The sequence below is a fragment of the Rhinopithecus roxellana genome, chromosome 1 (genome assembly GCF_007565055.1).
Source record: "Rhinopithecus roxellana isolate Shanxi Qingling chromosome 1, ASM756505v1, whole genome shotgun sequence".
NCBI lineage: Eukaryota > Metazoa > Chordata > Mammalia > Primates > Cercopithecidae > Rhinopithecus > Rhinopithecus roxellana.
In genome coordinates, this window is record NC_044549.1 from 173,918,514 (window position 1) to 173,943,292 (window position 24,779).

At 36.2% G+C, this 24,779-nt stretch overlaps 1 protein-coding gene across 1 annotated transcript in view; it reads right to left on the bottom strand.

The window, feature by feature from the left end:
- Nucleotides 1–24,779, bottom strand: part of KCNH8 (potassium voltage-gated channel subfamily H member 8) — a 400,761-nt gene that overhangs the window by 44,598 nt on the left and 331,384 nt on the right. Inside the window, exon 11 of the mRNA XM_010354979.2 lies at nucleotides 23,734–23,948. Coding sequence (XP_010353281.2) covers nucleotides 23,734–23,948 — 215 coding nt within the window. The remainder of the gene's footprint in view (nucleotides 1–23,733; nucleotides 23,949–24,779) is intronic.

Sequence of the window (24,779 nt, forward strand, 5' to 3'; positions counted from 1 at the left end):
ACTGTGGAGAGAAGGCCTCAACATTCTACTATTGAGCTTGAATTGCAAATGAAATCAAGCATACCAGGCACATGGATAGCAATTTTACAGGTGAAAAGTGCTATTGTATTCTCTAATGTTGTCTTTATTCCACGGAATGAAGACATTTCTATAAGAGCTCTCATAGGCTCATACTTGACTTTGGCTATTCAACATATATTTGCCTTAAATTCTTAAATTCCTCAATGGTAAATGTTCCTAATAGAATTTTCACTAATTACTGTAGTTGGGAAGGCAGTTCTTTGATTTATTTAATCTATTTCTCTAACTCATTAAATGCCTCTGAATCCTGACAGATGGTACTATGGTAACACACAATGTTTGGGACCCAGACTTTTGTGGGATGATAATGCTTCACCTTTGAAAGGATTTTAAGTGTTTTTTTCAGTCCTGTTGAGGCAGAAGGAAGTTTACTCTCAAGCTTCTTTCCGGAGGCTGAACCACCAAGAAGCTGACTACTGTGAAGCAAGGAAAGAAGCAAGCATTGCAGAACCCACAGCCTGGGCCTATGAAACCTAAACTGTAATCTAGTAGGACAGTGGCCCAGGGAAGATAGGAAATCTATTTGCAGTGTTTACGTGGTGCATAGGTCAGAATTTACAAGCCCTTGTTTGAGTCTGAAAATGTCCTCTCAGTAAGGAATCTCATAAGACACTAAATGCTCCGGTAGGAATGTTATCTACAGTTGAATGCTCAATTGGGAAATGCGACGTGTATTATAAGGTTCTTCTTTCTGACTGATTCATGATATCTTCTGCTCTGCCTCAATAATAACAGAGGAACATGTGTTCCCATTCAGAAAAAGAGATCATTCCATATTTTATCTTATTCACCGGACGGCAACATAAGTAGTGGTGACTGTTTGGGATAAGGAGAATATGAACGAAGCGTACTCACAAATAAATCCATGACTCTCATAATTAAAATGTCCACTCCTGCAAAATCATAATAAATGTCATATAATAGAGACATAACAAATCAGCAGGTCCCTTTTTCATTTCTGATCTGTTTCTTCCTCTTGTAGACTCATCTGGAGGTGCCCATAAATAGTAAATAACACCCATGGCAGGTGTAATGGAAACAGGAAATGGAAACCTCCAGAGAAAGGATAGGCTTTGAATAAGGGAGCACTAATGTACAAGTAAACAAATCTGACATTTCACCACCATCTAATCTAAAGAAGAGATTTTTTGAGGATGGCCTGAAACTCTAAGTGAGTAACACAGTCTCTACTATATTTCCTTTGCTTGTTGTGTAACTTAGAAATGACATTTTTAATGAAAGAACTGATGATATTTTAACATTTTCCAATTTCACACTGAGCTTTGAGATCAAGATTAACTATTAAGACTTAGAGGATAATTCTTTTCTGCTAGGTAGATGGTATCACTTCTAATACAGAAGTACAAGTTAAGTAATTGAGCTCCGAATTTAGAGTTTATGGACGAGAGCTGGAGAATCAGCTACTGAGTTCATAGTGTAGGAAGCACCCCACAAACTCTCTATTGCTGTATATTAGAGTAAAAGGTCTGTGTGCCAGGGGATGGAACCCACTTAGGAGGTCGGCTAGCATAATGATTAAGATTTTTCTAGTCCTGTCAATTATTAGCTATATAACCTTAAGAAACATATTCGTTATGAAAGAGTAGGTAATGCTGGGTTAACAATAATGTTCTAAATTTTACACGAAAGAACTTTATTTCTCAGTCATTTACAGTGTTATATGTCCAGCAGTTCTCCTCTAACGTAATCCTTAGGTGATTCAGGTACCTAGGCTTCTTCTATTTTGTGGTCTCAGGATTTTTCTGGTATTATCCAATGGGCAGCTCAGGAGACACTATGGGGAAGGCATACTGGGCACACGACTACCCCAGCCTAGTGTGACACATCACTTCTATTCACATTTTAATGGCCAGAAGTAGTCTTACAGTCAAATTCTGGGAACATTCATTTCCTCTTCTCAAAAAGTGATGACAATAACTGGAGTTGTTTTGAGAATTAAATGAAATTTATATGTGATAACTGAATGGAGATCCAGTTGGCCACCTCTGGCATTGTGTTACATTTAAGAGAAATGCAGTATACAAACCAAATGTAATTAAAAGGTAATTCTAATTTGTGTGTGTGTATGTAATTCTAATTTGTGTGTGTGTGAAATCCCACAAAAGGGATTTTAAGATCCCTTTTAAGGGTCTTGAAATGCATGCCTTTCAAGACCCTTAAAAGGGATGCATTTCAAATTAAAACTGCAATGAGATACCATCTTACATTAGTGAGAATGGCTATTAATAAAAGTCAAAGAACAATAGATGCTGAGGATGTGGAAGAAAAGGAATGCTTATACATTGTTGGTGGGAATGTAAACTAGCACAAGCTTTATGAAAAACAGTATGGAGATCTCTCAAAGAACAATAGATGCTGAGGATGTGGAAGAAAAGGAATGCTTATACATTGTTGGTGGGAATGTAAACTAGCACAAGCTTTATGAAAAACAGTATGGAGATCTCTCAAAGAACAATAGATGCTGAGGATGTGGAAGAAAAGGAATGCTTATACATTGTTGGTGGGAATGTAAACTAGTACAAGCTTTATGAAAAACAGTATGGAGATCTCTCAAAGAACAATAGATGTTGAGGATGTGGAAGAAAAGGAATGCTTATACATTGTTGGTGGGAATGTAAACTAGTACAAGCTTTATGAAAAACAGTATGGAGATCTCTCAAAGACTAGAAATAGTACTACCATTCAATCCAGCAATCCCACTACTGGGTATATACCGAGAGGGAAGTAAATCATTATATCAAAATGATACCTGCATTCATAAGTTTATTGCAGCACTATTCACAATAGCAAAGATATGGAATCAATCTAGAATTCATAGGCCCATCAGTGGAGGATCGGATAAGAGAAAATGGGCCTATGAATTCCAAACTGTGTATATATACCATGGAATACTAGTTGGCCATAAAAAATAAAATTATGTTTTCTGCAGTAACATGGGTGTAACTGGAGGCCATTACCCTACCTGAAGTGACTCAGAAACAGAAAGTCAAATACTTGCATGTTTTTGCTTGGAAGCTAAACAATGGGTACACATGGACGTATAGAGTGGAATAATACATATTGGAGACGAAAAAAGGGTGCGAGTGGGTGAGGGTTGAAAAATTATTTATTGAGTGCAATGTTCACTATTCAGGTGATGGCTACACGAATAGCCCAGAGTTCACCACTATACAATATATGAATGTAAGCAATCTGCACTTGTATTTCCTAAATGTAAATAACAAATAAATAGATTTAAAGAAGGGGATGTATTTGATAACTCATAGTAAGACATCTTAAGATTAGCCCTCCTTTTTTATTTTATTAGCCGTAATAATCATGCATTTCTCTCAATTCTCTCACTGAAACTCTCTCTGGATTCCTTGTTTGTTGCTTTCCCCTGGCCATAATTCTAAGCTTTCCTGTTAGAGATATTAGTGTCATGCTAGAGGTGATAGTGTCATGTCTTCCAGGCCTCTCGTTTCTCCAGAGAGAAAGCATTTGGAGCCTGTTGGGCAGCGTAAGCCTCATATCCCTTCGACTTCAGGGTCCCCTATCCACAAAGAATTCTCACATAGAAATTACTGTAAAAAATAAAAACCAAAAAAATCCTCACATTATTTGTTAAGTTATCGGTCCAGTGTCTGGCATCAAGAGTAATTCTTGTTTATAAATATTAATTATATTTTACTGATATGTTGATTATGAATAAAAGTTTTCTTTGAATTGAATTCACGTTGGGAATGGAGCATTATGACATTTTACATCAATCATTTAGTTAGGTCATGATTATCTTAACATTCACATGGTGGGTCTGTCCCACTTGCAATTCATAAATATGTACAATGTCTTAATAAATAGGCCATATATTTAAATACCAGTTTTCCTAAAATTGTTCTCCCGGCAAAAGGGCTATCATGCCATGCCACAAAACACACTTTTCTTTGCACAACACTAGGAAGAATACTTTATATAAAGAAATGGCCAGGCATTCTATATTTTTCTTTCTCAATCCCTTCATGTGCTTTACTTAAATAAAGTAAGACTGTTCATGGGTGTGAATACAGTCAATAAACATTGACAATACACACAAATCAACTCAAGAATGATTATCTTTGGATGCAATTACCTAAACTACAAGGCTTTGAAATTCAAAGAAAATCCAAAGAAGTTTCTTGATACCTATTTAAAAGCTTGGAAAATGCAGGATGATTTTGAGGGAGAGAGGGTTATTTACTAATACATGGCTCATATCATTCTAGAAGGAAAAAGGAGAAAAATATACACTATTATGTGAAGAAAACCGACTAGAAATCGCTCAGCAATGATGTAAGAGTTTTAAAGATTTCAAGCTCAAGAAACTATGCCCCAAATCAATGATTTGGGAATTCAGCAGGGTAATCTGTGTGAAAAGAATTTATACTGTTTAAATTCGTTATATTAAGCTGAGATCCCATGCCCCCCAGTGACCCGCTTCGGATTAGGGTACAATGGCTCCTACTTAGCTTGTAAAGTCAGCTATTGTGTAATTGTAAAGAAACACAATAGACGGTTTCATAAGATTTTCAGAATACCCACTGAGTATTTAGGTTTCAAACCAGGTCGGTTAAGAAAGATGCTCACTTTGGTGTGAGAAGTTTGTGCAGCACAACTCCCTATGGCACTTTCAGGGTTAATGCGAAATGCCTAATTTGCTGCCTAGGAAGCCCATTGTCAATTACACACTGCAACAAAAAAGTTGAAGCCCATTGTCAATTATATACTGCAACAAAAAAGTTGAACCTCCTTGTCTGTTGAAGATAGCATTTGAACCAGCAAACTGAAACAAACTGTTTTGCTGATTTGAAATATAATGCCTCGGTTAAGCTCAATTAGCCACAAAATAAGAAGAGGGCTGATAGAGGGTCATGATAGTGGGATGATAGGCATCCTCCACATGACTAAATGCATAAATTTTTTACTGAAAGAAATCTTTGAAAACTTAAGCTTGAAGAATATTATTCATCATAGTATTAGCACTTTTACCAAATAATCATTTTCAGGTGAGGGAGATATTCTCACAGTTAGTAGACATGAGGCCAATCTTCCTACGTTACAGTATTGTACTCAAAGTTGGTGTGTGGAGCATCAAAAAGAAGATATTATTGGCTAGTTATATATTGACTAAAAACAAGTCTTTGAGATAATTCACAATGGGATTACAAGCCACTGAAATTTAGAATAAAACAAATCTGATCTGACATTTTTGCTCCCACAATAGTTCTCCTGAAGAAGGAATTTCCTGGAACAAGAATTATGTCATAAATAAAATATGTCTGATAAATCTCCAGTTTCCTTCTCTGGGTCTCTTTCTTAAGAATGTTTCCACGTGAAGCATGTTTTCCTTGGGGAAGAAATTATTCTCCAGTTATTTACATGGTCTGGTGTATTTTATATTAATTTTTAAAGTGAGTTTATATTTGGAACCTGAGCTTTCATCATAGGATAGACATTTTCTTAACCTTTTGAGGAGGAAATTAGGGACAAGGTTTGTGGGAAGAAGGGTGAATCAATGGTTCTTTTCCTGAAATTGTACTATTTTGAAAAGCATTTAGAGTTATCACATGGCAACCTAGTCACAAAGTCAGCATTTCCAAATTTGGGAAAAATCATAGGGATATGAGGAGCTTCTCTGTAAAAATGTGAACGGTGAACATATTCACTGAGAATGGGCATAACTTCTGAATATACAGAACTACCTAATTTAGCTATTTATAGATTCTGTACAAAGTCATCATTCGTTTAGCTATACACATGAAGCCTCTTTTCAGAGCAAGCTTTTCTCTCCCTTAAGACTATTATTTTCATGTAGCAAAATATGGACAAGAGACCCCATTGGAAGGATGATGCCTCAATGAATATTTACAAAAATTTGTGCAACTCTGCCCCTTTAAGCTTCCAAACTTTTGGATCAAAATGTGCCTGTTTAGTTGTTTCTTTGGGGGTTGCAAGAAACTCACAACTTTAGATTCTTTGGAGGAACAATTCTGGCCTGAGTTGTATGTGTATTGAGTCTAATAGTCAAGATTTCTGGATCCTCTTCATCGCTCTTTTTGATAGAATCTTATTTCGTTATTCTCTATATATGATGCTAACATTTTGTACTATCAAGATGGAAGAGTGACTAATAGCCTCAAAGGAAAATGTAAACTGTATAACCTAGGATATAAATATGCTTCATTAGCAATAATCAGACTCGGGACTGTTTATGAATGTTGGCAAAGTGCAGTGACACAAATCAGTCATCATATGTTCTGCTTTCAAAGACATTAATTTTAACAGTGGAAAATACAAGTGGAGTTACCACATCATTAAACGTTTAGTATGTTGTATACATTCATATCAGAATTTTCCTTAACTAGTTTTTTCAATGACATGGAAACCAAACCTTTTGAATCCCAATTTATTTGACAGAAATGCATCTTCCTGGGTCCCCCCACCCTTACAGAGTTACCACATGCTGGCCTTCACATTCATAATTTCGAGGTACTTCAGTTTTCCCCTTAATTTGGCATTCAGCTTGCTTTGTATTTCTGACAGTTTGGCTGCTGTTTCCTCCACTCACAGCTGCCACTCTTTTGGCATCCTGGCATGCTGGGTTTAAACGGTGAGCAAATAGATGCCTTGAATCTGATCAAACTGGAGGTCTCCAGATCTGCCTGCTGAGCACAGTCTGTGCTGCCTTGTAAGTAGACTGCCTCCACCATATGTTATCCTCTCTGCTGTCTACACCCTTTTGGGGAATTTTGTGGGAAAAACAGTATTAAATATGTTTATCCTGGGATTTTGCAATTTGTTTTAAATTTAAATTTAATTTCCATCAACTTAGCTCATGTACACAGTTTTAATCATCCATGCACTAAATCCAACAGTTGAGTTTGAGAATTGGGGTTAAAGGGCTAACTGGTTTGGGATTTAGAGGGCCAACAGAAGAAATGCCCCACATGCCTAAGGATGACCTATGAAATGTTATTATCCTGGCACAGCCTCAAACAGTGAAATATTTACCATGATGAAACATTCAGGATTATTCTGAAAATCCTGGACAAAAAGCATACTTCTTGGACAGAAAGTGTGATAGAATTATGTTTTAAAAAGTCCTAACATATCCACAGGTAAAGTATTTGCAGGTTGATGGAGAAATGTGAACAAAAGTCTAAATTAAAGATATCGCTTCTTTCACTTATGTTCTCAATCCCTCTACATAAATGTATGTGTGTGCACGAGTTTGTGAGTGTATACAAGAAGTTCTCAGAATGTGTTGCTGGTTGGCAAATATGATATATTCACACTCCAAAGAGATTTTCATTTATTTCCAATAATAAGAAGACCTGCGTCTTCTTACAAGAAAGAAACAATCTGGGAAGAAAGTAAAATGCTATTTTGTACATTTGAAATGATAGTGGAGTGATGATTTCACAAATTTACTCTTAAAGATGGAGCAAGGGAAGGATGAAGAACAATCATGTAAAGAGCAGACTGAAAAACGTATCCTTGAGTTGGAAGAAATTCTCCCAGAGCCAGTCTGTGAGGATAGGGTTATTTAATAAATGGATGGATTTATGAACAAATAAGAGCACAAATACAAGGGGAGTGGGCAAGTCAAATGGTCAAAGTATGGATGTTTTGTCACCTTATTTGTCTTCTTGCTAATCAGATGTCTTTCCTAAAATGTTTTGTACCAGTTGGTTTCTGATGAGATATGACGAGCAATAGAATTAAGTTAAAGAAATTAAAGTGAATGTTATTCCAGAAATTCAGTATAGCATATGTTATAAATCAGAAGAACACTAACCCATTTCTCTCTGATTTGTGGCAGATTATGTTAGTGGACAAATGTATTAGGCTTGTATGCAGAAGACCAGGAGTTTGACTTGATTTTATCCTGTTTGATTCTTTCACTAATTTTGTAATCTCAGGCAGTAAACTACTTGAATACTCTGTTCCCTTGTTTTGGAAGCCTAAACATAATCCAAACTCCCACAGACAATGCAAGGATTAAAAGTTAAATTAAATAAGGTAATATAAACAAATTGCCTTGCTCATAATACTTAATAACATTGACATTCTTACCTCTATGTAGCACGTAGGTATGCTACTAAACATTCAGTTAACAAGAGAAAGTAAAAAAAGATGAGATGTATTTTGTTTTTTTGACTAAATCATATTTGAAACACATGCTTGATGTCCATGGGAGATGTATCCAAATGTGAAAGTCCTCTCTGCAAAGGATATATTCTGATTAACATAGGTATGTAATTCACTTATATTATATATCTAACCAATGACTTAATTTTTATGCCACTTGTAATCCAATTGTATTAGTCCATTTTCATGCTTCTGAAAAAGACATACCTGAGACTGGGCAATTTACAAAAAAAGAAGTTTAATGGACTTACATTCCTACATGGCTGGGGAGGCCTCACAGTCATGGTGGAAGGCAAGGAGGAGCAAGTCACATCTTACATGGATGGCAGCAGGCAAAGAGAGCTTGTGCAGGAAACTCCTTCTTATAAAACAATCAGGTCTCATGAAACTCATTCACTATCATAAGAACAGCACAGGAAAGACCTGCCCTCATGATTCAATTATCTCCCATTTGGTCCCTCCCACAACAGTGGGAATTATGAGAACTACAAGATGACATTTCAGTAGAGACACAGAGCCAAACCATATCACCAAAGAAAAAGCTTTACAGGATGGTATATAAAGTGCCTTTGTGTTCTAACATTCTGTTATTCTGTGGACATTAACACACACATAAACACACACAGACACACACACACAGACACACACACACACACACAAATGAACTGATTAAATTCCAATAAGCATTCATCAAGCACATACTTTGTACCAGCAATTCCATTAAAAAAAGGATTGCAAAAATGAATTAAAATACAGTAATTGTTCTCAAGGAAATCATATGTGCACAACTGAATTATTCACTTGTAACTTGGTGGAATTCTTATAATTCACTTTTTAAAAACTTTCTAATTGAAGTATAGCATACAGAAAAAAGTGCATAAATCAAAAGTGTACAGCTTAATAAATTATCAAAAAGTGTTCTTCATTTTTCACTTATGTATTTGGCTCGTGAAGCTGATTTTCCCATGGAAACGTGTTTTCTATGAATGCTCCATTAACTTAGCTGGCATTCAGTAATCATAGGATTAGGCAACTGACCATGAATCAATAACTTTGTTTTGATGGATAAACTTACACTAAGTTTCAACTGGGTTTTGAAGTCAGGTGGTTTGGGACTTAAATTCCCTTGATCTCCCTTGCTTACTTGCTAAAGGATTCTGGACCAGTTTTTTTTTCCCCCTCTTTCATCCTGAATTAGTCTCCTTATGTAGAGCATAAACTTATACAACTTATTTCTAAAGTTGTTGTGAGAATAAAATAAGTCAATGTTTGTAAAGTGCTTAGCATGCAGCTTGGCTCCTAGGAGCTACTATATTATCAACAGTATATATATCATCTTTTCGTAGAGCCTTTGTCATGCGTGTGAGGCTTTGTTAACCCAGCCTGCAGAAGAACTCTACAGAGGGCAAACACTGCACTTCATAGGCCTAAACAACTACCCAGAAAGTAGCATGGAATAGATGACCCTTGATCCACATCCCCCTCTTCCTGCCAAGTAACTGCAGAGCAGGTATGAGGATTCCTGGTGGATGCAGCAGTAGGTTGTTTTCATTCTCAAGGAATACATGTAAATGGAGCCATGTCTGTTTGTGGGTATGTGTGTGTATGTGCAAATTTAACACTTTATTTAAGGCTGTAAATCTGCTGTTCTTTGCAGGATGGAAGCAACCAGGGAAGAAAGGAAAGAAACTTTTTTGTCTTGTTTATGGTACAGCAGGTGGCCTTTTCTTTCTCTCCCTTTGCCAACCCAACTAAACTCCCCTTCCCTGTAAACAAACTTAAAAATCGTTCAACTTGCAAACATAAGTTGAAATATCCAGATGACACTAAAAATGTGGTTGATCTCTTTGCAGGGTATATGTTGTGCTCTTTGACTAACAAGAGGCCACACAGGAGAGAACCCAGGAAAGATGAAGCATGAGCCACTGCAGCATGTTTTAAAGCTTTTTAATATGCTCTTATTTTAATATATTTTTATAAGGGATTGGGTTTCTATGAAAATGTTGCTGAGATATGACTGCATGGAGACAAACTATAATGCCACAGCACAAAGGAGGCCCAATTCATACAATTTCTATCTTTGCTTTATGTGTCCAGCAGCTACCTCTGCCTACCCACGCTCTTTCTTGCTCTTGTTTCTTTTCTCAACTCTTCAGCCCTCAGGGAGTCCATGGAAACCACCATGCTCCTACAGGGCAATCTCTCTTCATCCTTGAAGCCGCTGCTCACTCTGCCACTCACAATAATTAATGAAAGCTGGATGGGCACATGACTTAAAGCTGACCCACTCAGAATCTTTCCACAAGAATCTAGAATCAGCTAAGGAAGTCCACCTTACTCTGCTCCTATTTAAATTGAAGAGCTGCTGTCTGACACCATATTTCTGCCATTTGGATGAGGAAAATAAGACAGTAAGTCTACTGAAGGAGAGAAGAATGAAGAGGAAATGCAGAGAAAAGGAAAAGTAAGAAACGGAGAGATAATGTTAGAGTTTGAGAGCCTGACTATAAGAGTTCCTGAGATCCAGGGGGTATGTGTGGTATGTGTGCATGTGTTTTATTTGATCCCATCGGGTACTTGGAATTCTTACATTAAATCTCCCCTTCTTTTAGCGCTATACTTGAGTTGAATTTCTATTGTTTACAATCAATGTCCTCATTCTGAATTACCCCCAAACTTAACAGGATTCTCAGGATGGCCCATTTGCAATGTCCCATACTAGTTCTATCCTAAAATAAGAATTAAAAAACATTACATGTAATTTGAGAAAGGGTGAGAGTTACTTCTTTCCTTTGATTTACAGAGTATCAAGCTTTCATCTCTCTGAGGTAGGAGTCTAGAACTTCAGGATTAGGAGGGAACATGACCTTGGACTCCAGTGGAGTCCAGTAGAGTCCAGTCCTCACTGAGAAAACAATGAAGATGGGAAGAAGGTGAATAATAATAAAGGGAACGAAGCTGTCATCTTAGGCAATCACTAAGAAGAGAAGGGGCACTGAGAGTCATTTTGCTGCAGAGGAAGTAGGATGTATTAATAGATGCAAGAAGTCCAAATTGATCTTTATTTCCTCAACACCATGAACATAAACACAAAACTAGACTCTGGAGATGCTAATCAAAAACACGATCTCTTCCTTCAAGATACTATGTTTGCCACAATCACTTCTGAATCTACTGAAAGACATCAGTAGGAGGAAAGTTTCAGAATATAAAAAACATACTGTGACGGGCGCCTGTAATCCCAGCTACTTGGGAGGCTGAGGCAGGAGAACTGCTTGAACCCCGGAGGCGGAGGTTGCAGTGAGCCGAGATCATGCCACTGCACTCCAGCCCGGGCGACCCTGAGAGACTCCGTCTCAAAAAAAAAACCAAAAAACAAAAAACAAAGAACAACAGCAACAACAAAAAAACATACTGGATCCAAGTACAATTCCCAGGCCATTATTTAATGAGCTTTTCCTATCTAACATTTTCTTAGGCATAAAAATGTAAAACAGTTCACTGCAAGATATTTCATGGAAGTGTTTTTGCTTCCTGAGGGAGAGTATTTTAAAGTACACAACTGACAAAACACTGGTTGGGCCTGAGATAACAAGGAAAGCTGACATGATAAAATGACATGTGAGTCCTTTAGTATGCAATTTTCTAAGAACAATTATCTCAGAAAAGTGAAGAATTAATTATGTTCTCTTATTATGCAGGACTCTGCTAGCAGATGCACACCTACACACAGGCTACTTTTGAAGAATTAAGTATCTGGGCTGTCAGATATGATTTTTAAAAAGTCATTAATATTTGATAAATCATTTTCAGGAAAATTGCTTCTAAGCAGCCCAATTTTATTTCAGACTGAAATGGGGACTAAATTTACAATAAGTCTCTTCTTTGGAATAGAGCCCTTTTCAGTACATTCTTGAATTGAATTAAATTGTAATATAGTCACATAGGTGTCAAAGAGATGTTTGCAAATCAAAAACTTTATACGAAAGATCTAGTCAGGCTTGTTTTTATCTAAGGAAGGAATCATGAAGTCGAATCTCATGGATACAGCACAACTTAATTACAAAGAAATTGCCCAGTGCCAAGAGGTTCAAGCAGACGTAACTCAATAGTTCATGGAAATTAGATGTAGAAAATGGGTGCATTAGTTGAGATTTGAAGGCAAATCTTTTATTTTAACCCTACTTACTCCACCAAACCACCTGGAGAAATATTACTCTGATTGCAAGCTTTATTTCTCCCCTATTATTCAGCTTAAATTCCTCATGTTGCTTTTGAAAATCTCTTTTCCTGAACTTAGGGGAAATGAAAAATGCTGTTATTCAATTTAGCTGTTCTTTCAACTTGTTCTTTCAAATCCCAGTATTGATACTTTTTTTAGCTTTGCTATATCTAACAGATATAGTCCTAAACTGCTTTTTGCTTCTCATTTTAGACTTTACTTACTGGCCATAGAGGCAGCTGTCTTTGAGACTTTCTTCATTTTCTTAAAACTTAACATTAGTTCCACGCACCAAAGTAAACTTATTGACATTTGTTCATTCATTCATTTAATACATAGTAAATGTTGACTCTGCATTAGGCTCTGACCTAGGCACTGGGGCTATAGTATAGAACAAGACAAAGTTTTCATAAAATAGATTTTGGTAGGAGAAACTGATCATGAGCAAGAAAATATACAAATTAAAATAATGCTAGATCCTGCTAAATGCCATGAAAAAGATAAACAAGGTGATATAACAGAGGATAACTGGGAGAGGGCAAACTCCAGAGCAGACTGTCAGGTAAGGGTAGAGGAGTAGCACAGCAGGAAGAGAGATCAAATGCAAAGGCCCTGAGGCAGCAGAGGTGGGGAGAAGGGGAGGGAGGGAGGTGGGAGGAGCCTGCTTCCCTAAGGAAGGGAAAGCAGGCCCGTTTGTTGGAGTGTAATGCTGGAGGCAAGATGGCATCAGATGACTTTGAAAGGCAGACTGGGGAAGGAAGGCAAAGAACCTTGATAGTTACGATAAGAAGTCTGGATGTTACTACCAGCCCATGGGGGTCTATTTCAAGCAGCAAAATGACACAATTTGATTTATACTTTACAAATATTGCTCCTGTAGCCTTGGGGTCATAAGAGGATACAAGTGGAGGCACGGAGAATCACTATATTGACTCTCATTTGTCATAGTCAGGTAGGTATGTTTCAGCTCCCACTCCCACCACGCCCCCGTGCTCCCACAAACACATTCTTCCCTGCCCCATGGGCTACTGAAGGCAAGTTGACTCACACATTAGAGTTCAGCTTATTCCTGACAAAGGATACACATACTTTGTAGAGCTGGTGAATATAACTGTACCCAAGTTGCATGACTGTCATAAAGATTTCACCAGATAATGCATACACAGCATCTATCACAGAGAAAGCAATCGGAAATGACAGCTTTTAATGATGTTTATCCCGTGCATTCTTTGCAGGTTGCTAGGTTATATATTTGTGTGTGTGCATGTGTGTGTGTGTGTGTGTATGTGTCTACCTATACATGAATCTGCTAAAGGAGACAAGGGTCACCATATTTCGCTCAGGATATTTTAACATGTATATTTTTAATTGGAATTTTATGGACTCCCTATATGATACTGAAAGGGTCAATGAATCCCCTGAAACTGAGTCATGATACAGGCATACCTCAGACCACTTCCAAACCACTACAATAAAGGAATTTCTCAATAAAGTGAGTCATATGAAATTTTTGTTTTCCAGTGAATATAAAAGTCATGTTTACATTACACTGTAGTCTATTAAGTGTGCAACAGAATTATGTCTAAAAACAACATACATCTCTTAATTAAAAAAATTTTATTGGCCGGGTGTGGTGGCTCACTCCTGTAATCCCAGTACTTTGGGAGGCTAAGGCAGGCAGATCACCTGAGGTAGGGAGTTTGAGACCAGCTTGACCAACATGGAGAAACCCCGTCTCTACTAAAAGTACAAAATTAGCTGGGTGTGGTGGCACATGCCTGTAATCCCAGCTACTCAGCAGGCTGAGGCAGGAGAATCACTTGAACCAGGGAGGTGGATCTCGGTAAGCCGAGATCGCACCATTGCACTCCAGCCTGGGCAGCAAGAGTGAGACTTCATCTAAAAAAAACAAAAACAAAAATAAAAATGTATTGTTACAAAATGTTAACAATCATCTGAGTCTGCGATATGTTGTAATCTCTTTGTTGGTGGAGGGTTTTGCTTTGATGTTGATGGCTGCTGACTAATCAGGGTGGCGGCTGCTGAAGGCTGGGGTAGCTGTGGTAATTTCTGAAACTAAAGCAACAATGATGTTTGCGACATCAGTTGGACTATTCCTTTCATGAGTGATTTCTTTGTACCATACGGTACAGTTTGATAGCATTTTACCCACAGTAGAACTTCTTTCGAAACTGGAGTCAAGACTTTCAAGCCCTGCCACTGCTTTATAAACTAAGTTCATGTAATATTCTAAATCCTTTGTTGTCATTTCAACAATGTTTGCTGCACCTTCACCATGAATAAATATCATCTCAAGAAACCACTTCGCTCATTCATAAGAAGCAACTCCTGGCTGGGTATGGTGGCTAACACCTGTAATCTCAACACTTTGGGAGGCTGAGGCAGGAGGATTGCTTGAGCCCAGGAGTTTGAGACCAGCCTAGGAACATAGGGAGACCCCATCTCTACAAATATAAAAAAGAATTAGCCAGGTGTGGTTGTGCATGCCTGTGAATGGGAGGCTGAGGTTGGAGGATCTCTTGGGCCCAGGAGGTCAAGGCTCCAATGAGCTGTGATCATGCCACCGCACTCCAGCCTGAGCAACAGAGTGAGGTTCTACCTCAAAAAAGAAAGAAAGAAAGAAAGAAAGAAAGAAAGAAAGAAAGAAAGAAAGAAAGAAAGAAAGAAAGAAAGAAAGAAAGAAAGAAAGAAAGAAAAAAGAAAGAAGCAACTTCTTATATGTTAAGGTTTTATCATAAAATTGCAGCAATTCAGTGACATCTTCAGGCTCCACTTCTAATTCTAGTTCTTTCGCTATTTCCACCAAATCTGCACTGACTTCCTTCATTTAAGTTTGGAACTCCTCAGTCATCCATGAGGATTGAAGTCAACTTCTTCCAACTCCTGTTAATGTTGATAGTTGGACCTCCTCCCAGGAATCACACATATACTGAATCGCATCTAGAATGCTAAAATTTTTCCAGAGTGTTTTCAACTTAATTCACCCAGATCCATCAAAGAAATCACTATCTATGGCAGCTATAGCTTTACCAAATGTTTTTCTTTAATAATGAGACTTGAAAGTTGAAATTACACCTGATCTATGGACTACAGAATAGATGTTGTGTTAGCAGGCATGAAAACTGCATTGATATCCTTGCATATCTCCATCAGAGCTCTTGGGTAACAAGGTACACTGTCGATGAATGAGCAGTAATATTTTGAGAGGAATCCTTTATTCTGAGCACTAGGTCTCAATGGTGGGCTTAAAATATTCAGTAAACCATGCTGTAAACAGATGTACTATCATATAGGTTTTGTTTTTCCATTTATAGAGTACAGGCAGAAAAGATTTAGCATACTTCTTAAGGGCCCTAGGAGTTTTGGAATGACAAATGAGCATTAGCCTCAATTTAAAGTCACCAGCTACATTGGCTCCTAATGAGAGTCAGTCTGTCCTTTGAAGATTTGAAGCCAGGCACTGACTTCTCTTCTCTAGCTAAGAAATTCCTAGATGGTATCTTCTTCCTTAAATTGGCAAGTGAAATGTATGGATTGCTAAAGATTTCTCCAGCATTACCGAAATATGGAGACGCAGAATAAAGAAAAGAAAGTCTTCTAAGTAATGCCTTCAAAACTTTTTGGGTTACCTATTTATATTTCTTTTTAATTATTTTATCATTTTGGGTGCTATTTCTGCTAATCTCAATTACTTATCTTGATACTAATCATATCATTCTCACTATAATTTTTAAAATTCTTTTACTATGAATAATAGAGTAGATGATGGTGTCATTTACTAACTTAGAGGAAAGACTGAGGAGGGAAGAGGTGTACAAGAAGTAAATGATCAAACTTTATTGGCCATTTGGATATGCCATTTGGATATCAGCCATTTGTAAAGTGCCTGATCCTGTTTTCCTCATTTTAAAAACTGAAGTATATGTCTTTTTCTTACTTATTTTTAGGAGTTTTAATACATTCTGGCTATTCTTTCTTTTTCAAATACATGTGATGCAAATACATTCTCCCATTCTGCATTTTCCCTTTTTATTCTGTTACTGGTGTCTTTTGATGAATAGAAGTTCTTCATTTTAATAAATGTCTCTTTCCTTTATTGTTATAACAGTCCATGTCCTCCTTAAGAAATATTTGCTATTACAAGGTCATAATGATACTCCGCAATGTTTTCTTCTAGAAACTTTATTTTTTTTTCTTTCATTTAGGTCTACAGTCCATCTGGAATTGAGTTTTAGGTATCTCACGGGCCAACTTTTAGGCCAAGGTTTCTTTTCTTTCATATAAGCTTTACATTAATACATAATCATTAACTGATAGTTTAAACTGTCATTTTTTTTTCACTATAGCAACTTGTGATAAATCAGGTGACCATAACGTGTGGGCCTGTTTGTGGAGTCTGTTCTAGTGAAATTGTACAACCTTGCACTCATACCTCACTGGTTGAATTACTGTAGGTTTAGTTTCTAAAGTTGTGTTAATGTGACAGCATAAATCCTCAAATTTTGTTCTTCTTCGGAACTGCCTTAAGTATTGACAGTCTTTGGTATTTCAATGTATAGAAATTCCACTGGTATTTAAGTTTATAATTAGATTATAAAACTGTACATTGATTTATTTGAGTACATTTTAATTTATGCAAGTGGTATTGTTTTAGATATCATTGTTTCTTGTCAATAAATCCTACATTTTACATATTTATATATATTGTAACTGCTATATAGAATTCTGTTATAGATGCACCATATTTTATTGAACCTGCTCTTCCAGTGATGAATACCCAGGTTGCTTTTAGCTCTTGTCCACAATAAGTAGAGTTACAATGAACATCCCCATACAATCCCGTTTATAGACCTGTATGAAAAAATTTTGGATACATTTTGTAATTGAGAGGTCATAGGCTGTATATATATTTAAATGGACTAAGTAGTGACATATTTTTTCTGCTAAATGGGTACAAAGACTATATTCCCCACCAATAACTGCATAAGTTCCTATACACTTTTATTAACCTCCTCCATAAGGTTGGTATTCTAGGAATTTAAAAGTTTACCTCATTATTTTTTATTTTCATTTTTATATTTCTAATGTTTTTGAGTATATTTTTATGTGCTTGTTGTCTTCTGTGTTTCTTCATCTACACAGTGCCTGTACATGTATTTTGCCAATATTTCTAATAGTAATACTTTTTACTTTTTGACCAAACCCTTATGGGTTTAGACATTATGGATATATTCTTCCATTATGTCCTCTATTAATTTTATGCATACTACTAGTATGAAACTTTTGCATTCGATTATGTTTATTTATATTTGTGTTAACATCATATATAGGACTACTCTGAAACTTTTGCAATGAATTATCATTATATAGGTACAGTGGTCCCTTAGTATTTGAGAGACTGGTTCCAGGATGTCCTGCAGATACTAAAATCCTCAGATGCTCTAAGCCCTGATATCAAATGGCATAGTATTTGCATATAACCTATGCATATCCTCCTGTATACTCTAAATCATCTCTAGATTATGTGTAATACCTAATACAATGTAAATTCTATGTAAATAGTTGTTATACTGTATTGTTTAGGGACTTATGGTAAGAAAAAAAGTGTGTATATATTTAGTACAGACACCAGTTTTGGATGATTTTGATTGGTGATTGGTTGAATCCCACACATCTACAACCATCTGATCTTTGACAAACCTGACAAAAACAAGAAATGGGGAAAGGATTCCCTGTTTATTAAATGGTACGGGGAAAACTGGCTAGCCATATGTAGAAAGCTGAAACTGGATCTCTTCCTTACATTTTATACAAAAATTAATTCAAGATGGGTTAAATACTTAAATGTTAGACCTAAAGCCATAAAAACCCTAGAAGAAAACCTAGGCAATATCATTCAGGACATAGGCATGGACGCATGGACAAAGACTTCATGACTAATACACCAAAAGCAATTGCAACAAAAGCCAACATAGACAAATGGGATCTAATTGAACTAAAGAGCTTCTGCACAGCAAAAGAAACTACCATCAGAGTGAACAGGCACCCTACAGAATGGGAGAAAATTTTTGCAATCTACCCTTCTGACATAGGGCTAATATCCAGCGTCTACAAAGAACTTAAACAAATTTACAAGAAAAAAACAACCCCATTAAAAAGTGGGCAAAGGACATGAATAAACACTTCTCAAAAGGAGACATTTATGCAGCCAACAGACACAGGAAGAAATGCTCATCATCACTGGTCATCAGAGAAACGCAAATCAAAACCACAATGAGAAACCATCTCACACCAGTTAAATGGCAATCATTAAAAAGTCAGGAAACAACAGATGTTGGAGAGGATGTGGAGAAACAGGAACACTTTTACACTGTTGGTAAGAGTGTAAACTAGTTCAATCATTGTGGAAGACAGTGGCGATTCCTCAAGGATCTAGAACTAGAAATACCATTTGACCCAGCAATCCCATTACTAGGTACATACCCAAAGGATTACAAATCATGCTACTATAAAGACACATGCACACGTATGCTTATTGCGGCACTATTCACAATAGTAAAGACTTGGAACCAACCCAAATGTCCATCCATGATAGACTGGATTAAGAAAATGTGGCACATATACACCATGGAATACTATGCAGCCATAAAAGAGGATGAGTTAATCACTTAAGTTTCCACAAAGGCTTTAACCATAGAAAATCCTGTGTGACTGGATATTTTTGGTTTTGTCTGTGAAAATCAAGGAAAGATTGATTTTCATTTGGTTCTACATTTATTCTGACACCAGAGTAGGGAACAGGGATCCATAAGGTAATCATTAGGATACAAGTTCCCCTGAAAGTCACAGTATGCTTGGGGAGGGCACAAGACTTTTCCGCTAGGTACAAAGTTATAGAAAGAGAAGTCCAAACTTAATCCAGCCCTTAGATGGCATAGTATCCCCTAGACTCTCAGTTATATATAATAGAAGTTTTGAGAGATAAAACATCAGGAAGTATAAAACAATGAAGGTCCCATCTGCCTTTAAAATGTAACTCATATGGAGTCCCCTTTGAAAAGAAGCAATACTTTTGGTTCCAGTCATAATGAAGTAACTTATATTGAACTAACCCAATCAAAAGTAATGATCAAACTGGACAAAATTAATAAAATAATTGTGCATTAGTTTGTTCTCGTGCCGCTAATAAAAACATACCTGAGACTGGGTAATTTATAAAGGAATGAGGTTTAATTAAGTAAGGTCTCAGGAAACTTACAATCATGGCAGAAGGGGAAGCAAACACGTCGTTCTTTACATGGCAGCAGGAAGAAGAAGAATGAGTGTCCCGTGAAAGGGGAAGCCCCTTATGAAACCATCAGCTCTTATGAGAATTAACTCACTATCACAAGAACAGGATGGGGGAAACTACCCCCATGATTCAATTGTCTCCACCTGCTTCCTCCCATAATATGTGGGGATTATGGGGACTACAATTCAAGATGAGATACACAGTCAACCCATATCAAACTGCTTGAAGGAATTTGAGAGGAATCAACTCGGATAAGACTTAAAGGACTGTGATCTCTAAGAAAAGAGAACTGCACCAATGAGAGCATCACATTTGGCTAGGTATTTTTCTACAGGCATTTGCTATTTCATTGTAAAGTGGAATAGAAGAGATGAGAAAGGAACATCCTTAGCAACTAAGGAGACAGAGAAGTTCAGGTAAACCAAAGCATAAAGGATTTGAGGAATATAATACCAGAGAGAAGTAAACTGCATTGATGTTCCCTTTAAGGCATTAGTCAACTCCTAACTTGAATAGCAAGAGGTAGTACTCTAAGAAACAGATTAAAAATAGCACATAGAAGGCTAAATTGCAGGATAGAGATTTCAGCAGTCATGTGGTGTTGGGGAGATGGAGGCTGGAGCTCAAGCTCTGCTAAATAGGAAGAGCCTTAGTAAACATACTATGGTTTGAACTGAGACTCCAGAAAAGCTGTTTTAGGAGTAAAGGCTAGACCTGAGGATTGAGGGCAAAATTGAAATTTGCCAGGTTAACAAAGCCTAAAATAAGCTAAGGGCAGCGCAAGTTGGTTTGCTGATACTCTATCTGCCTGTGAAAAGAAAACCTTATTTTGAGGAAAATGACATGAACAATCTTTAATAATCAACATCTATAGTTAAACAAAATTCTGATACCTGCTTTTCCTTTTTTAGAAAGAGAACTAAATGACCAAAGAAGAACAAATGACTGAGAGAGAGACAGAAAAAGAGAAAAATAACAGACAATGGAAATAATTCCACAGATAATTCAGGTATACAGGGATTTTTAAATTACTATAATTAATGTTCTAGAAAACAGAAAAAGAATCATGAAAATTTTATCTAAGATAAAAATTCCTTTTCCACATACAGAAGAATAAAATTAGATCTTTATGTTACACCGTACACAAACATAAATTCAAAATGAATAAAGACTTAAATTTAAGAACTGAAATTACATAACTCTAAAAGAAAGCATAGGGGAAAGCTCCATGACATTGGTCTGGACAATGATGTTTTTGGATATGACTCCAAAGCACAGGCAACAAAAACAAAAACAGACAAATTGAATTATATCCAATTAAAAAGCTCTGCACAGAAAAGGAAACAATCAACAGAATCAAGAGACAATCTACAGAATGGGAGAAAATATTTGCAAATCATGTATCTGATAAGGAGTTCATATGCAAAATACATAAGAAACTCAACAACTCAAAAACTCAAACAACTGAATAACAACAACAAAAAAAAACACCTGATTTTTAAAATAGACAAATGACCAGAATGAACTTTTCTCAGAAAAAGACATGCAAAAGGCCAACAGTTATATGAAAATATGCTCAATATTGCTAACCATTAGGAAAACGCAAATTAAAACCACACCTCTTAGAAGGGCTATTTAAAAAAAAAACAAAGATAAATTTTGGCAAGGATGTGAAGAAAAAGGAACCTCTGCACACTGTTGGTGCAAATGTAAATCAGTATAGCCACTATGGAAAACAGCAGGGAAGTTCTTTTAAAAAATTAAAAATAAAAGTACCATATGATCTGGAAGTCCTAATACTGGGTATATATCCAAAGGAATGAAATCAGTATCTTAAAGAGATATATGCACTCCCATTTTCATTGCAGCATTGTTCATAACAGCCAAAATACAGAATTAACCTAAGTGTCCAACAACAGAAAAATGAATAAAGAAAATGTGGTATATATACACAATGGAATACTATTCAGCCTTAAAAAAGAAGCAAATCCTGTCATTTGCAGCAACATGGAAGAAACTGGAGGTCATTATGCTTAGTGAAATAAGCCAGGTATAGAAAGACAAATACTACATGATCTCAGTTATATACTGAATCTAAAATACCTTGAACTCAAAGAAGCAGAGAGTACAATGAGGGTTACCAGGAGCTGGGGCTGGAGATCCAGGAGAGATTAGAAAGATGTGGCTTAAAGGACACAGAGTTCAAGTTAGGAGAAATAAGTTCAAGAGATCTGTTGTACAACATAGTGACTATAGACAACAATGATGTATTATACACTTGAAAATTGCTAAGGGAGGAGATTTCAAGTGTTCTCACCACAAATAAATGATAAACATGTGAGGAAATGCATACATTAATTAGTGTGATTTAGCTATTCCAAAATCTATACATATTTCAAAACATCATTTTATATGCCACAAATTTTTTAAAAAGATAAGGATCCTTAATAAGTCAAATGAAATAAAATAGAGATTGAGATCCAATATTTCCCACTTTCTATGCTGAGGAATATTAGCGATTTTTCTCTCTTTGCTAACTTCTTCTTCTTTTTTATCACTTCCACCCCCTAACTCACCCTCGATTTTCAAAACAGTTGTGATTTTATGCTGTCATGGAGAGGACAGAAGACAACTGTAGTTTTAAAATTCAATCTACTGATTTTTTTAAAAGACATGAACATGATTTCAAGAAGAGGCAACATATTTAACAGAAACAATACATGTTTTAAACTCTGATACCTATGTTGAAACTCTGACCCAGCCACCTGCAAGTTTGTGTGAACTTACACACGACTTAACCATTCTGAATTTGTTTTCTTTTCCACAAAAACAGATCAAGACTTACCTTAAAGATTTGTCTTAAGCAATAAATGAGATGCTTTACATAGGTAGGGTGCTTAACACATAAAACGTAGCCAGTAAATGTTGATACCTCCTCTGCTGTTTGCTATCAACAATGGAGGGAAGCATATATGCAAAACTGGTAATCTTGAACCTCAGAATGGGATATTATCTACGTATTTACTGTCATTAGATAGCCCCAACCAAGATAAAATAATACACAATTTAAGTTTTCTTTCTACCTTTCACAGCAGAGAATATTAATGATTGACATGAGTATCTGCACAGTATGGGTTGGTCAAAACAATAGCTTCTTAAGTACACAGGAAAAAAATCCAGAGTTACAAATATCCGGGACAAAGCTCAAGACAGCACATAAAGGCTTGTTGTTACACAATGCTATGCATGCCTTGGCTTGCCTTTCAACAATCATTCCTATTAAATCATGTATCTCTCTGAGACATCTAATGAAGTCATGTTCACGATCGGCTTAATCACAGGATGCAGTATAGTACATATTTTGACAGGAAAGCTGTTTGTCTAATATGAAACTTGCAGCAAATATATAATTGCACAAAATGTTGATTATGCTTTCAGTGGGACAATCCTTGGCTTGAATCCTTTTATGCATATTTATTCACTTTAAGATAGACTGTTTTGTGTATCATTAAATAAAAGATTATTTTTAAGCAAAATCTATGTCAAGCAATTGGAGTAGTGAACAATTACAAACACAGCAAACTGAACCATATACTTCATCTGGAAATCTTTAAATTCTGGAGAAATCACACATCTCTACCTAATGTTATATATAATTGAAATCAATTGTAGTTATAGGCATATGAAAATAACCAAGAAAGAAACTGAGTTGAGAAGTCATTCATGAAAAATATTTTCCTAGAATGTTAATAACAGACTCTAGGTTTGGCTTCTAGCTAATTATTTAACTGCTTAACTGGTGACTGAATACTCATGTCTTAGATATTCAGAGAGTTTTTAAGGTGAGGTCGTGACATCTGCCTTTGCTGTTATAAATGATCTCCAGGCCCAATGTTATTAGGTTTCAGCACTAATTAGAAATGAGACTTACATCACTCTCATGACCTTCTCGAAGGTTGTATGTGAGGTCATGCTGAATGTCTTCCACGAATTTGTGAGCATATTCAGGGTAAAGGTCTAGCACTTCAAAGAGTCCTTTGAGGATGATGCACTGGAGATCACAGTAGGTTAAAGCCTTTACATCTGCATTGGTTTTGATCACTTGGTCCTTAATTGATAGATTTGCTCCAATTAAATCCCCTTTCCCTAGAAAGAGAGAGAGAGATCACTTTCAGAAAAAGCAAGCTTAGGACTGATAACCTCATTTGACTCACAGGCTTCATTTTTCAGTGAGATTACACTGAAAAGAGAAAAACGTTTACCTTGGGTCAGGGCTTTTCAACTTTGGCATACAATAGCATCATACCTGGGCTTTAGCTTTTATTTGTTTTATGGCCACTATGCTCCATTTCATAAAGAACCAACAACTAACAAATTTTAGCTAACAACAACAAGCAGCAAGCAAGCTGTATCTTTGGAATGTTATTAGGACAAATGGCCTCTACTTCCCATTCAACAATTTTTTTTAACTTTTAAATTTTTTATTGCACCCAGCATTGTTTAAAATTTTTATTTTTTATTGTGCCCAGCATTTGTGGAAGCAAAGTCCCTGGTATGTAGCAGGCTTCAATACAAGTCTGTTTTATCAGATTTGACAGTAAAAGGAAACATGTCAAATTGACTATGAATACCTGAGTTTTTAATAAATATGCACGTCGAACAAAAAATAGTTTTAAAATTATTATATTAAAACTAGGTATTATCTTCAAGTTAACACTGGACTTAAACCTTGAAATTTAGCCTATTTTAGTAGAAGAAAAAATAGACTAAAATCTATATTTATAGACACTAGGAATAATACATAGCCACATGGTATGGAAGAATTTAAGTCTGATTTATTGTTGTCAATATTGCTAAACTTGGAAATTTTGTTTCTTGTGTATTTCATTAGAAATCTAACTTGCTGCTCAAAACTCAAAGTTGGGTACTGATGCAGGATGTAAATATAGCCAGGATGTTTTGAATACGGCAAATTTT